General features: G+C 53.4%; 4 protein-coding genes across 4 annotated transcripts; 3 read left to right on the top strand and 1 right to left on the bottom strand.

Annotated features, from left to right (window-relative positions):
- Window positions 1–703: 703 nt before the first annotated feature.
- Window positions 704–3,088, top strand: E0L32_003168 (uncharacterized protein; the record flags this gene model as incomplete). Its single annotated transcript, XM_031137438.1, has 1 exon — window positions 704–3,088. One exon carries the CDS (start codon window positions 704–706, stop codon window positions 3,086–3,088), a length of 2,385 nt encoding a protein of 794 aa, XP_030999236.1.
- Window positions 3,089–5,355: 2,267 nt separating this feature from the next.
- Window positions 5,356–6,279, top strand: E0L32_003167 (uncharacterized protein; the record flags this gene model as incomplete). The annotated part of the gene is made up of 2 exons (XM_031137437.1): window positions 5,356–6,129; window positions 6,196–6,279. The coding sequence occupies 2 exons, from the start codon at window positions 5,356–5,358 to the stop codon at window positions 6,277–6,279; spliced, it is 858 nt and encodes a 285-aa protein (XP_030999235.1).
- A 2,680-nt stretch (window positions 6,280–8,959) lies between these two features.
- E0L32_003166 (uncharacterized protein) lies at window positions 8,960–10,174 on the top strand (the record flags this gene model as incomplete). Its single annotated transcript, XM_031137436.1, has 1 exon — window positions 8,960–10,174. The coding sequence occupies one exon, from the start codon at window positions 8,960–8,962 to the stop codon at window positions 10,172–10,174; it is 1,215 nt and encodes a 404-aa protein (XP_030999234.1).
- Window positions 10,175–10,371: 197 nt separating this feature from the next.
- E0L32_003165 (uncharacterized protein) lies at window positions 10,372–12,529 on the bottom strand (the record flags this gene model as incomplete). Its single annotated transcript, XM_031137435.1, has 2 exons — window positions 10,372–12,122; window positions 12,175–12,529. 2 exons carry the CDS (start codon window positions 12,527–12,529, stop codon window positions 10,372–10,374), a joined length of 2,106 nt encoding a protein of 701 aa, XP_030999233.1.
- Window positions 12,530–15,038: the final 2,509 nt, after the last annotated feature.

Raw genomic sequence — 15,038 nt, 5'->3', positions numbered from 1 at the left:
TGTGAACGGAGTGATCTCAGCCGTAAATACGGCTGGTCTCAGGTTTATTTCCTTGATGGGACCCGCCGATATCTTCCGGTGTCCGGCGGCCGGAGCAACACACGAGTAACACCGCTCTGGGCCCGACCAAAGGAGTCCCCGGAACGGAACCGGAACCGGCCTATGCGGATCTCATTCAAGCTGTCCTCTGCCCTCCCAATCTGATCGGCGGAAGCTAACTGTTTTATACAGATTTATACAAGCGAGAGTTACTGGGATTTCATTCCTATCGAGGCGATTTCAAACGCATTATGAGAGTAATCTAGGACTGACTCACTTCAATCACCGCTCACCTGGGATATAACAGAGTGTTGCCAGTCCATAAGAATGCCCGAAGCAACTCTGTCTCAATTGAGTCCTATAGGCTATTTGGCAATCGGGGGCTGTGCTCCATGCAAGACTTCCTACCTAGCAGACGTGGCAATGTCAAGATACGTGCGGGGACGCGAACGGCCCCCAACGTCTAAGCACGCGACCTCGTATTCGCAAACCGTTGCTTTCAGTCACAAATGATGCCTCGCCGCCGAACTAGACTCGGAGTCGAAGGTTAGGCACACTCCTTGTTGCCAAGCATGTTCGTATTAAAGAGAGAATCTCATCCTTGATCCTGCATCGACAGCCTGTCTAGTTAACTACAGTAAATCACCTAACAGGTGCGATAAACATGGCTGAGGGTCAGAGTTGCGTCGTCCTCGACGAGCTCCTGAGTTGTTTGATCTCTGAACAGGCGACCTCGACATCAGGAACTGAGCTATGCGCCGTCTGCCAGCATGTCGGCTTGGTCAACTCGATCCAGGAGAAAAGACCGGACGATGACAGTAAGCCGACTGTGCTCTCTCACTGGCACCTCGGCTCGCTGCAGAGACTCCGTCAGAGGTCGGCCAGCTGCCCAGGCTGTCGGATCATCCTATCCGCGTCCGAAATTGTGCCTCTTCCCGATGTCCCAGATCCCGAGACCACATTTGTCCTGATTCAACACCGACTCTTTGGGCTGGAATACCGTGGCCATGACAGCGAGGCGGATGCGCTCATCGCACAAATGCGATGTAGGCGGAGCTGGGCGCACTGCTGCACTGACCACAGAATGGTTTGGACAAACTGGTTGGGCATTCTCGAAGTTGTCCTCCAGCCGGCCGACGCTCCCGGTGCGACCGCTGGCGTCATTGCGCTGTCGGAGCGACAAATGGTCGAGGACCCGATCCCGTACGATAAGGAAAACCTGGATGACGATGATAGCTACAGAACGCAAGGTAGTGGGCGGAGGACGGCGGAGAAGGTGAACATCGATCGGGTCAAGGAGTGGCTGGCAATATGTACCACAGCGCACGCAGACTGTCGAATACATTCGTCTGGCTCGTCCCAGCACACAATTCGTGCCATCGACGTACAAGAGAAGCGTGTGGTGACTGCCAGCACATCTCACCAATACGTCGCTCTGTCTTATGTCTGGGGTGAAGAGACAGCGCCCTTGCTCACCCGAGCCACACTCACCCAGTATTCCGAGCTCAATGGACTCGATCAGGCCAGCATCCCTCAAACCATTGAAGATGCGATGCAATTTGTCAAGGACATCGGTCTCAGATACCTCTGGGTTGATTCACTCTGCATCGTGCAAGATGATGCCCAGGATAAGAACAGCCAGCTGCCACTCATGAGTAGCATCTACGGCTCGGTGAATCTCGTGGTAGTCGCCGCCGCCGGCACAGACGCAGAGAGTGGACTTCCTGGCATTGGTGAGACATCTCGAGAACAATGGCAACAAGCCGGGGTCGTAGACGGCAAAGAATTCATTACAGTGCACCCGAGCATGAACCGGATCCTCAGCAAGTCCTCCTGGAACACCCGGGGCTGGACCTTCCAGGAGGCCATGCTCTCCAGGCGCTGCATCGTCTTCACACCACGGCTCGTCTACTGGTCCTGCCACAGCGCCTCGTGGCGCGAGGACCTCGTCTTCGAGATACCCACGGTGTCCTTGCAGCCCAACTTTACAAACTCGCTCTGGGGCATCCACGGCAACTGTGACGGCAGGGTGGGCAGCCTGCCCCTGCACGGCACGTCATTCTGCCGCTCGTCCAGGTACCTCGACATGGTGCAGCGGTTCTGCGCGCGGCGGTTCAAGGAGGAGAGCGACACGCTGTGGGCGTTCATGGGCGTCATGGGCCTGCAGGTGTCCATGTACCCGCGGGGCTTCGTCTGGGGCCACCCGTACGAGGCGCTCGACGTGTCGCTGCTCTGGCACCCCAAGGTGTACGACTGCGGGCACGCGCACTTCCGCAGGGCCAAGCACCGGGTGATGCTGGACGGCGAGGTCCGCGACCTCGACTTCCCCACCTGGTCTTGGCTGTCGCCGAGGGATGCCGTCACGTTCCCCACGATATGTGGAGAGGTGATTGTGTCGCAGGTCACCTGGCATGACACCATCAAGGTTGGAGCGGATGAGAGATTCGGCTGGGATGACATGGGGGAAAGCTCCAGACACTTGAACGCGATACCAGGCCTTGATAGTCAACTTGATACCACCTTTACTTCGGGGGAGGGTATGGGGTCATTTGTCATGGACTATGGGTTGTTGCACTTCACTGCGAAAACTGCGGAACTCGTGCTCCGAGTTGATGATGCACAGATCAAGGTGGATGAGGAGGGCAAGGCCTTGGACCCGCCTGAGGACAAAGGAAATGACAACACGCATGGCGACGAGGAGGGTGAGCCCAAGATGCTTGAAGTCACGATACACAACGCAAATGGGCCAGAAATGGGCCGCATCAAAGTGCTCGAGTCACTGGTTGGGCAGCATAGCGAGACCACCGTCGAATTTGTCTTGCTGTCCTCCAACGCCCACAAGGAGACCTCCTCTTCTTGCGGGGTGATCAAAGAAGGCCCAGAGTCTGGTGACATCCAGCACGTCAAGGACTGCGAGCATGTCTACAGCCACAACATTATGCTAATAGTCAAGTCTGGAAATGCGTACACCAGGCAAGGTTTAGCTACCGTTGTTGCTGGCAAATGGGTCGGAGTGGAAACGGCAGAGAAAGACATCATCCTTGCGTGATCCTTGGTGTAACGATTCGGGCCGCGAGCGGGAAAGTAGTGTATACAGAATCTCTAGATCCTCGCAGAATACATCCGGTAGAGTTTCATTTTGATTGACCCTGCTAGCCAAGATTGACCCCTATCTACACAACGAGCTAACGCCAGCGACGTCACAGTGCCATCGCGGCTAGTGTCGACGACGCCGAGATCATCCCGAGACCAGGACGGAACGAGCAGACGATCAAGGGTCCAGTCCCGTCCCGGGAAGGTAACACTATTCCGGTGGCACGAACCCCGCGGGCGTTTACCCCAGCCGGGCGGGTGATGGATGAGAGGAGATCCATGTGACTGTCAAGCCCTAGGCTCAGGCTTTTAAGCTTATCATCCTGCTTACTGCTGACTCGTGGTGCTGACTGTGCAGGTCGCAGCAACAACACGACGGCGGCTAAGAGCGGGTTGCATTCCGCTCCCACGGGTCCGTCTTTGTGCTCACAGAGCACACGCACGGCAGCAGCAAGGCTCATTCGATAACGGTCCATGTCAGACGGATTCCGTAGGTGGTGCAGATGCGTGGCTTATGTCCGGTGCAACTCTTCCGTGCTGGGAGGCGGGGTCACAAGGTCCCAGCAGCCGGCGCAGGCTCTTGGATGGCCGATACCACCCACCCGGGGCAAATTAGACCGCGCGCTGTAGAGCTTAGACCCTGCAGAACGCCTCTTTCATCACATGGCGGGCACGGGTTGTCATGTGCGCTGTTGGTCTATGAGGCGGAATGCGCTGCCAGCCGCCGATGATGATATGAGATGAGGCGAGGCGTAAGAACTTCCAGCACGTCAAGCACAAAGCATCACAGATTTTGAACACAGCTGCTCTCTCTTGCGACGGCGGCGCATTGAGAGTAGAGCTGAAAAGCTGCTGGCGCCGACTGCTTTGCCTCAATGGGAGAAGACCACGTTTTAGTCGACCTATTTAAATGCAGATGCTCCACGCGATCTCGGGTATGCCCCCCTGATTGGGCTTCATCCCCATACAAGCCAGGGGTCGAAGAAACTCTAGCGCCGGCAGGCCTCCCCTGCCCGGACGTGGCCCAAACCTCCGATCTGGGGTGCTCCATGACATTTCTTGCCCCTGAACTGCTCCTGCTGCTGCTTGGGACGAACGTCCCTGCTACTCAGTGTTCATCCGAGCATTCTTGAGGTGTCGTCGTCGTCCCATGTGGTGGAGGCAGTTGATCACCACCATTGCGACTCTAGATGCGGCCTTGTGCGAGTTATCAACGGCTGCACTCCCAGCAGTCATTCCCGGCTATCGTCGAGCAACGTTGACTCGCATGGAACTAGCACATGCCAGTAACAGATACCTAATTAGCCACACGTGGGTCCTCCATCTCCACAGTCCATACATGTCTCTGGGATTGGCAGACGACCCTGCAATCAAAGGCCCCGAGCGGATCTCCAGCACGGATTGGGTAACGGGAGATCATCAAAGATCATCACTGTGAAAATCCTCCGGCCCCAGCAAAGCTCCCCCGTACAGCCTGCGATCGATTCCTGTCCTACAAGGGCTCTGGAGATCCGGGAGATTCGGCAGACATTCTCATCTACTTCTCTGACCTAACATGGCTAAGTTCATTGCTTCGACAGAACGTCTTCGCCATGCTTGAGTGCACGCGCGCGTGGCGTTGAGAGATGTTTGTGTCACTTGTCAGGATCTCAGATCTATTCTGACCCTCGATCCTTCCGGGGAATCTGTGCCTACATCAGAGACAATGCTGCGGGATCTAACTAAGCATAGAGCACATGGTCTTTCTGCCATACGCACCAGCAGACACGCCCAGCGCCAAGACAGCGGGCACATTGCCTCACCACGGGCACTAGTGCCGCCTTGGATGGTAGTATTCTAGGTATAATGTTTCGTTCCCCTGCGCCATGCCCAATCAAAAGCTCAGACCTCACCTCTGGGACTGGGCGTGGTCTAGGTCATTTCCCCTCGTCGACCTATCTTGTCTGGAACACCGCGTGGCCAGGACATCGTTGAACCCCTTATTATATATTGCACAGGTCCTCGTCCATGATGTTTCGATGTTTCTCTTGTTGTTCTTCACCACTATCACCATTCCGTTCTCTTCTCTATAGCCATTAGTGCTACTTTCTATCCTTCAATACACGCTCCTTGTCTTTTTGGAAACCAATTCCGACCCGATATCATTCCTTTTCACGCTTGACTACTTACTGCTGTGTACATACTTTCTGAACTTCTACTTGTGGTGAACATATTATTATCACGATGCATGCACTACGCTCCCTTCTCTTCTTCCTCCCGTCCCTGGCGGCGGCATGGTCTGCCCCAAACTACTCGGGCTACACCCTTCTCTGGCAGGACCCTTTCAATGGTGCCGGCGGCTCCCAGCCCGACACGGGCACCTGGAACTACATCACGGGCTTGCACGTCAACAACGAGCTGCAGGAGTACACGACCTCGAGCCGGAACCTGCAGCTGTCGGGCGGCAGCACGGTGCAGCTCGTCCCCTGGCACGACAGCTCCAACCCGACCCAGGGCTGGACCTCGGCCCGTATCGAGAGCAAGTACACCTTCACGCCGGACGCCGGGCGCATCACCATGGCCGAGGCGCAGATCCGTTTCGGCGACAACCCGACCAATCGCAAGAAGGGCATGTGGCCCGCCTTCTGGATGCTCGGCGACTCGATCCGCCACGGCACGGGGTGGCCCGCCTGCGGCGAGGTCGACATCCTCGAGATGGTCAACGGCGCGCTGACGGGCTACGGCACTGTGCACTGCGGGACCAGCCCCGGCGGGCCGTGCAACGAGAACAACGGCATCGGCGGCAACACGGGCGTCGCGGACCAGGGGTGGCACACGTGGCGCGTCATGATCGACCGCAGGTCCAACAACTGGCAGAGCGAGAGCATCACCTGGTTTCTGGACAACAACCAGTACTTCCAGGTTACGGGCTCGCGGGTTAACAACCAGGCTGCTTGGAACGCGCTGGCTCACTCGCCCCTGTTCTTCATTCTCAACGTTGCTGTTGGCGGCAACTGGGTATGTTCGATTGTTTACAACCCATGTGTATTTGAGTGCTTAGCTAACACATATATTTCTCCTCAGCCCGGCAACCCCGATAGCAACACCCTGGATGGTTACGGATCGATGATGGAGGTTGCGTACGTGGCCACCTACCGCTCAAACTAGGCGTCTGGGCCTAGCGATGGCTCTACTTTGATGTATATACTTGACACATATTCTGTGTTCGAAGCATTTGGATCTTCGCTGGATGGAATGTTAATATGGCGCGTGCGTCGTTGTTATTCATGAATCGTCACGACGTTACGCGGGATTGGAGTTTATTGGTCCCTTTGAGTCGCTCGTTTTGCTCCGTTGTCGTTTTGCTTACAACGTCTTGTACATATCATTCGCTTTGCATACCCATGCACATAACTTGCATACTGTATATAGCTCCTCACACAAGACAATTGTCTTTTTGTGCATCATATACCATTCTATCATCCTATGACAGCATTGCCACCGCCCATGGCCATGGCGACCACGACTCATTCTTTGATTTGTTGTGCTGCTCATCCGCACTGAAAATGTCTTTTCTATATTCGTCCTAAGAAGCAGTAGGAATGTGCTAATGACTATGATCAGCTCTGCATGATGCACGCTCGGTAATTGGCAGTGCTTTTGTCTGCTAACCTGGCTGTTTGTCCAAATGTGTTCTTCTCTCCATCACACGGTACATCTTTGTGGGAGTTGTTATGTTGCCTTCAGTGATAGTGAAGGCGCCTAGGGGTCTGTATCTGGCCGCTCCGAGACCTACTGGGACTTTCGTAAGAGCAGCCCCTACCTCTAGAAGGTTATTTGGTCGAAGTGGGGGGAACAGAGTTGACCAAAGTTGTTGAACCTTAGTGAATACGTTGTACAATGTACTATGGCCAACCAATTGGCTTACTTTCACAGAGACACAAGTCGCCTAGTCATCCTTTGCCACCGCACTGGCCCCAGTGGCTTCGTTCAGCTACCTCGGAAGCAGTCAATCCCAGTAGGGCTGAGGCTGAAGTGTTTGTGAACATTGTATCACTTCCTTCGGCGGCTGGGTCCCCTCTCGTTGTGATGTCTGTACCCCTTATATATACTAAGCGGCTGGATCGCACAACCCAGAGGTCTCACATATGTCAAGCATCATATCAATTGCAACCTGGCTAGAGGCTGCACCTTGTCGATTCCTTTGTCTGCCTCGACGGAACACCTGTCTCAGGCTAAATAGATCAGACCCAATCCTGGGCCTGGAAAACCTGGTACTGGGGACAATCGATTTATGCAGGAAACCTTAATCAGTGCTGCATGTTTATAGTCTTATTTTGAGCCCCTCTGTGTTTCTTTACGATAATGGAAGTGAAGCAGCGTATATTATCAAGGAGTTGCCCCAGTACCGCGACTGTCTATTGGACATACAGGTATCTCTGTGAAAGGCACTTCAATGCCCTCCGTCACCGGATACCTATCGGTGGATATTCCTGCCCAGAAGGAGAGCATCGAGTATCCAACATCATCTCGCGCATCTCGGGAATCGGGGCCGCACACGCCAACATCGGGCTCTATACTTCCGTGCAGCGGAATTGGTAAGCGGCTGAAGCGTTTCCTTCACAATTTCCTGGTTGTGGTCGGGCGGATGCCGGACTTTCGAATATATAGGGTCGCATCGACCAAAGTTCGAGAGCGGTAAAGGAGCAATACAAGCTTTGCTGCTGCCGTCCATATAAGGGTGTCGAAAATAGAATCCAAAAATCTCTACCTCGAGAGCGGGGTGTTGCAACAGACTGGTACCCTGGCTAAATACTGGTGCGACACTGCCACCCCTGGTCTTGTTTTCCAAGCCATTTAACCGAGATGAAAGCATGCCTTGAACAAATCAGAATGGCCTGTTCGTGAGACTTGAAGTTTTACTTCTGGTCCTCTATGTTGATGTTCCGTGGAGGGATATCTGTGAATTCGTCTCCTATCTCTCCTGATTCTAACATGTCCGCATGCCTTGCATCTGAATACCTCGTCTGATTCATGACGCAGATGGATTGTTCCACATGCCGTCTTGGCATATCAACAGGGCCTTTGTGCGCGGCTTGTCTGGAAAATGTTTTATGATAGCCAGTCCGGTAGTTGCCACGTTCACCCGGGTCCCGGGTCCCATGCAATTTCTACACATAAGCCTTTGGACGATCACAGCCCGGTAAACGGCGTTCAAGCTGCGACTGAGCTGCAGCAGCGGTACCCATGTCAAGCTCTGGATGGGCCGATACCACGCGACGGCGCGTTGCATCACAGCCTCCGTGCCGGAAGTAGAAAGGTCAACTTCGGAGCCGGGTCGACGGAACCAGGGCTTTCCCAGTAAGTATTCCTGTGTCATCAACTCTGAATAAGACCAATAGGTGGAATAATATCGCCCAGCTCGCCCCCCTAATGTCATTTGATGCTATCTGACACAACAAACTGCCCTTGCGACACAAATGTCATGGCCACACAGCTTTCACCAACCAACTTGCGCTCCAGTCGGTTTACATCCCGAGGTGCCAGGGCCTCTTCCACTGGCCAAGAGACGCACGCAATCGTTTGTTTGACCGCTGCGCTAGCCCCATGGCATCACCTCGGAGTCTGTCTACTTCGGACGCGCCACTCGGATCGGCGGGATCCTTCTTGCGAAATGAAGGCAATGCGCGGTGCTTTCACGTCCGCGAGAAAGAGTGATAGCGCATTTTCACTAGGCACCTGGCTGTAAAATGATTTATAAAAGATCAGCAGATCCGGATGTGTTGCTGGTTGCATCGACCCTCAACTTCACCTTCCAAGCGCTCTCCTGGGCCTGATCTCACTCAACATGAAGTCCGCTGCCGCCCTTCTTCTCCTCGGGGCATTGTCCCCCTTTGTCTCAGCTGACGGCCTCAACGTCCGCGCCAAGGCCGCCGGCAAGAAGTATTTCGGCACCGAGCTCTCCGCCACGGTTCAGAATGACGCCTCCGCCAACGCCATCGCCTCCAACCCGGACGACTTTGGGCAGTACACCCCGGAGAACGAGATGAAGTTCGACGCCACCGAGCCTCAGCGCAACACATTCTCCTATGGCGCCGCCGACCGCATCGTCGCCCAGGCTGACTCCCACGGTATGATCATGCGCTGCCACGCCCTCGTCTGGCACCAGCAGGTGCCCGGGTGGGTCAGCAACGGCAACTTCGACAAGAACACCCTGATCTCGATCATGGAGAACCACATCGCCAACGTGGTGGGCCACTTCAAGGGCAAGTGCTACGCCTGGGACGTCGTCAACGAGGCGCTCAACGAGGACGGCTCGTACCGGACCTCGGACTCGGTATGGGGCCGCACCATCGGCGCGCAGACCTTCATCCCGCTCGCCTTTGCGGCCGCGGCCAAGGCCGACCCGGGCGCCAAGCTCTACTACAACGACTACAACATCGAGAAGCCCGGCGCCAAGTCCACGGGCGCCGTCAACCTCGTCAAGATGGTAAAGCAGGCCGGGTCGCCGATCCACGGCGTCGGCATCCAGGGCCACTTCACCGTGGGCCAGGTCGGCGGTGCCAGCACCCTCGTGCAGAACCTGCAGCAGTTCACCGCCCTGGGCGTCGAGGTCGCCTACACGGAGCTCGACATGCGCACCCCGGCGTCGTCGCCCAACCTGCAGCAGCAGGCGACCGACTTCGCGACCGTGGTGTCGGCGTGCAAGCAGGTCGACGCCTGCGTCGGCATCACGACCTGGGGCTTCACGGACAGGTACACGTGGATCAGCGACTCGGCGCCGCTCATCTGGGACAAGAACCTGCAGAAGAAGCCTGCTTACAACGCCATCCTGTCGGCGTGGGGCTCTGGAGGAGGCGGTGGCGGCGGTGGCAGCACGCCCACGACGACGAGCGCGCCTCCCTCGCAGAGTACACAGCCTGGCGGTGGCGGTGGCGGCGGCGGAGGATGCACGGCTGCGCACTGGGCTCAGTGCGGCGGGAACGGATACACCGGGTGCACAACCTGCGCGAGCCCTTATACGTGCCAGTATGGAAACGACTGGTACTCGCAATGCCTGTAAAGGGATGATGAGATGCTCCTTCGATTACCATGCCAAGTTGGGTTCCGAAGATGTAGTGCGACATGATAGCCATCTGTAGGAGATCAAGGGTGGCTTGTGGAAAGTGGATTACCACACAATGTGTCCGGGAGGTGGTATTCATGTCTAGCAGCTCTCTAGATTGTGTTAAAGTATCCTCTTTGTTTCATACCTCAAGGTTACCGAATGACCACAGTGCGCACGCCTGCGGAGTCATAGATGCCTCCGTCCACATCCACAGGTGGAGGTCTGGCTTCTATAAACAGCGTCCCGACTCGTTCGAAAGTATCGGGCTCAGCCAAAGACCTCAAGACGAGCGAAAACAACACCTCCCTAGATCCCTCGATAACAGCGCTCATTCGCATACAGAGGACCTTTGTGCCAGGTACAACCTGATCAGGCCCTTCATGATCGAAGAGATAGTCTGGTTTCATTGGCATGCGGAGTCCGGGCAGTGACACATAGTAAACGAAATTGCGCTCCATGCCAGATACTTGAACATCTCGCTCCAGCGTACCCTGAGCCACCGCCCCAGAAAGCTTCAGGCTCCCCTGAGATATCAAACCGAACTCATCGGGTCCATCTGGAACAACCTCAGAGCTCACCACTTCGACTAGATGATTCGGTTGTTTTCCCTTGTACGTGCTCTCACTCTCGATGATCTCAATGTACGGATCCCATACTATGATCTCATCGAAATACCACGAAGGGGTGTTAACACTGGCCCATGACCATGTTGGTGCACTCCGGGGACACGGTCGTGGCTTGAGCCCGGCTGAGTTTTCGACAGCCCACAACAGATCATCATTCATCGAGCTTTCCCACAGCCCAGCGCGGTATGGCGATGCCTTTGTCGATGCCATGCTCCTGGCTAGGCCGCCAATAGCCGGCAAACGATCCAGCGGCATTGTTATGTTCAGCGAGTTATATGAAGACACCAGGGTTCTCCAAATCCGTGAGATCCAAGCCATTTCGCGCTCGGTTGTGTAGATCCTTTGGCGCAATCTGTGATTTGATAGAGCATCACTGTATGCTAACTTTGTTGAGGAAGCAGGGATGCCGTATGAGGAGCCCCAAGTTTGAATCCCGCCGCATTCGCATTCACTCTCCGTGCGACATTCAAAGAAGAGCTCATATGGACCGAAGTGGAGCACTCTCGTCGATAACATTCTCTCCTGAAACACCCAGGCACGGGTAAGTAATGGGTGATAAGTGATAGTTGGATGGCCTATAGGCTGGCGATCGTCCACATTGCCCAGGTTCAGAGCAGCCTGGTTATTTTGCCCCCCGGTAACACCACCAGCGTTATCTGAATGATGGTCGATCTTTTGTCGAAAGTAAAGTGAGTACGCTTGGCCGGCCGGGGAGGTTCCCGACACTTCAAACTCCGGTGTAGTCGTGTAAAGTCCTCCAGCTCCGCTGCTCGAAAGGGTTGCGGCAATTGTAAGATGGGCGTTCTGGTATATAGTTGCCATTTTAGAAGACTCAATCTTCCAATCATTCTTGTCGTCTTGTACAATGCAAAGCGAGTCGATCCAGATATACCCGATTCCAAAGCGCCTAGTCAACAGGATTGCATCCTGAAATGTCTTGGGTAAAGAGTCCAAGGGTATATCGCGCAAATGCTTCTTTATATTGGCCGTTGTTGTAGTTGTGATTTGGCTCGGACCCCAACAGTGACTCAAGCAAAAGTATTTTCCTGTAGCACCCTCGGGCTCAACCAATCGAACTAGGCCGTCTTGGAGCCCAACATCTACAACCCTTTTCGGCAAGATTGGGCATTTTGGTGACCGGCAATGCCTGTGGGTCTTGCTTTCGCATGTTTCGATCCATTCCTTGGCGGTCTCGAAAGCTTCATCAGAGCCAGTTCCAGGTGACGTCCGAAACAGGCCGGGGAATGACTCCCAATTGTCTAGCAGCGGATCCTCTTCTGTTCTAGTCCATTAGCGAGTTCGACTCATTCTGAAGATACCTTTACCTACCCTCTGCGTTGTAGAATATCTGTACAGTGAACCAAGACCCGTCCTTCAGACGGAAAAATAGTTCTTTATCTACGTCTTCGAGGTAATTGTCGTCATCCTGATCTTGAATCTGGTAGTAGAAAGAGAGGTGACAGTGTAGGATCTGGTCTTGTGAGATGGCATGCTGCCGAAAGCAGCCTTTGCAGCCTTCTACCAGAATCTCGCAGTTTGCACAGGACTCAGCTGATGTTGTGAGGTCACTCCAGGCGAGACCAAGCCTAATATGATTACGAGTCGCTTGTCGTATTTCCGTGGCGGGATCCCAAAAGTCGCCGATACCGCAAAAGTCATGGCATATGGAACAAGGCGTATCCATTGCGAAGGTAGGATCTCACAGTTAAGTGAAAAGAAAATAAGTAGAGAGGAAGACACGAGAGAAATTGCTGCGTAATATTTTCGCATCTGATCTTGGAGCCTAACGCCTTAGGCACCTACGCTGCCTTAGAGCCACTGCATTCAAGGCAGTCAGACCGCGCGAAGCCAAGCTTCAAGGTTGCGCTTGATGCCTGAAATTGCGCCAATCGTAGAACACATGAAGGCACTGGAGGAAAGAGGTGGTACCGGAGGATACAGGGATGATAACTAGTGGAGCGCATGGTTGACGACCAGCGGTACCTTGATTATCACACCCGCCCAACACCAACGCAGCAGGACCGAACAGGATGTTTGAATGCAGCCGACACCTCTCCTGAAGAATATGCTTTCGTGAGAGACAACTAACATATGGTGGAGGGCTTCGCGGCTCGGCAGTGTCAGACAGTTCCGCACTATCTCTAAACACAACCTGCAGAATATCCTATCACATCAACGCCAAGGTAGCAACGTGATCAATTTTTTGCCTGGGTCCTGGAATCACTGGATAACTGCAATGGTGAATCAGTATTCAGGGAATGGTCTTCGTTCAAGCCAGCTCGTTGGTCTTTAGCTGGAAGAAGGCATCATCGACCATCCTCGAAATCCCATGCAGGCTCTTATCGAGAGTTTTGGCGTAGTATCTACCAAAACTGCCATATAGCTGAGAGGCTGGCTAACTAAGGCTTGAATACTGCGCTCTTCGAGTCTTAGAAGTGCAATCAGCGAAGTTGACCGAGAATAAAAGATACAACCAGCAATGACACCTGTAATTCTAAAGGTCATGGTGCAGCCGCTTGAAAACTTTGTCAGACAGATTGCGGTCTTAGTGCTCCAGTCAGTTGCGGGAGAAATATCTTGCAGATCATGATGCTGTTGCCCCAGAACACTCGCTTGTACTACAGTACTATAATGGGTCATAAGTAACTCTATCAGGTGACTGTAGGTCAAGGGAAGGCAACGTAAGTGTCCCAAAATGTCCTACCAGCCTGACCAGGAACTGTGAGAGATTCATTGACGTCCAGAAAGGCACCATTATAATATAATCAGCGCCCAATAGGAGTTGCTCAGTCTAGCAGAAAGGATGAAGTGTAAACATTCTAACTCCCCGGTTGACTTAAGGTGAGCTTCTTTCCCAGCCTTACTAACTGGAGCCCCAGAGTAAATACAAGTATAAGGCTGTAGGTTAACTAGCTGGTAATAGATGGCAAGGCTCTTGGTGTCTCTTCACTTCTAGTTCATTCATTTGGAAGAAGTTCCAGTGATAATGCCCTATTTGCATTCAGAAATGTGTGTTGCCAGCACACATGAGTGCTTTCCCAGACCCTAGCTGTTATTCAACAGTGTTGTCTGAATCAGGATACGTGAATCTCTCAGGTTCAAGAGAATATAGTGAATCTGTGTATGAGCATTACATACACCAATTTCTGTCAATTAATGCGATGTATTGATTGAGCGGGCTCACTTGAGCGATACCGATATCACAGCAACTCTACAAGAGCCAAGAGAATTATGGAACAAAAGTAAGCTAAAGTTATTTCAAACTTGTTATTCACATTTGGATTCTAACATATCCTGAGTATATTAATCACAAATCTTTCAATTGGAACCCTTCTGTTTTTAACTAATAGAAACAGGGAGCCGGTAGGGCAGGGAACCTCGATTTTCCGAAATTGTCACGGTTGAGCGGACTAATAGAAAGAGGTGGTATTGCGATTCCTCGCTGACAAATCTTACAACAAAGCCAACTGGGCAATCTCCACACCAGCAGTATTGGAATCACTCACTGGCAGTATCAGATCACCGGACTTTTGCATGAGGATAACCATTCCTTGAGCGGAATGGTTAGCGAACTGAAGCAACATGCATGAAGTTATGCGTCTTTAACACCAACACTATCCTCCGTTGAGGAACGTCCCGCCATCCTTCGCAGAACTTGTACAGAGTTTTCTCGTATTCTCGCCGTCTACGAAAGGTCGACAGGCAGCATGCGCTGACCGAAGTAGACCGAGTTAAGATGGGTTCAGCTCCCATGAAACATTCACGTTGCATTTTCCTAAACCACAATAGGTTATCAAGGCAGGGCTAAGTGATTCTTGATGGCCTCATTTTCAGTCTTGGCTTCCCAGGGAGTCGCCGACCTAGGAATAAGAGCGGACTTCCCTACTTACCGTGTCATCCGGCATGGCTTATCAAGAAACTCCCATTTAAAGTAGTGACAGCTCGGGCCTCGGACGGGGTAGCCGAGACATTCGAAAAAGCCCATCGCCGAGAATGGTCAGTTCAAGATTCTTCGGTCCCCTTGTACCTATTCATGGCCTAGGCGAGAACCCATCTTGGGCTTGTTCTCGTCAGCCTCCACTGGTCACTGACCCTACATCTGGCTAGAGAGGTTCTCCAGAGGATGGGGAATTACTGATTTAGGCACGTGTGTTTACGGGTATGGAACCCTCTTGGCCTGGCTTATCTATTTC

The sequence above is a fragment of the Thyridium curvatum genome (genome assembly GCF_004353045.1).
Source record: "Thyridium curvatum strain D216 chromosome Unknown NODE_13_length_580902_cov_83.771903, whole genome shotgun sequence".
In the NCBI taxonomy this organism is placed as follows: Eukaryota; Fungi; Ascomycota; class Sordariomycetes; order Thyridiales; family Thyridiaceae; genus Thyridium; species Thyridium curvatum.
This window is presented reverse-complemented; position numbering and strand designations above follow the sequence as displayed.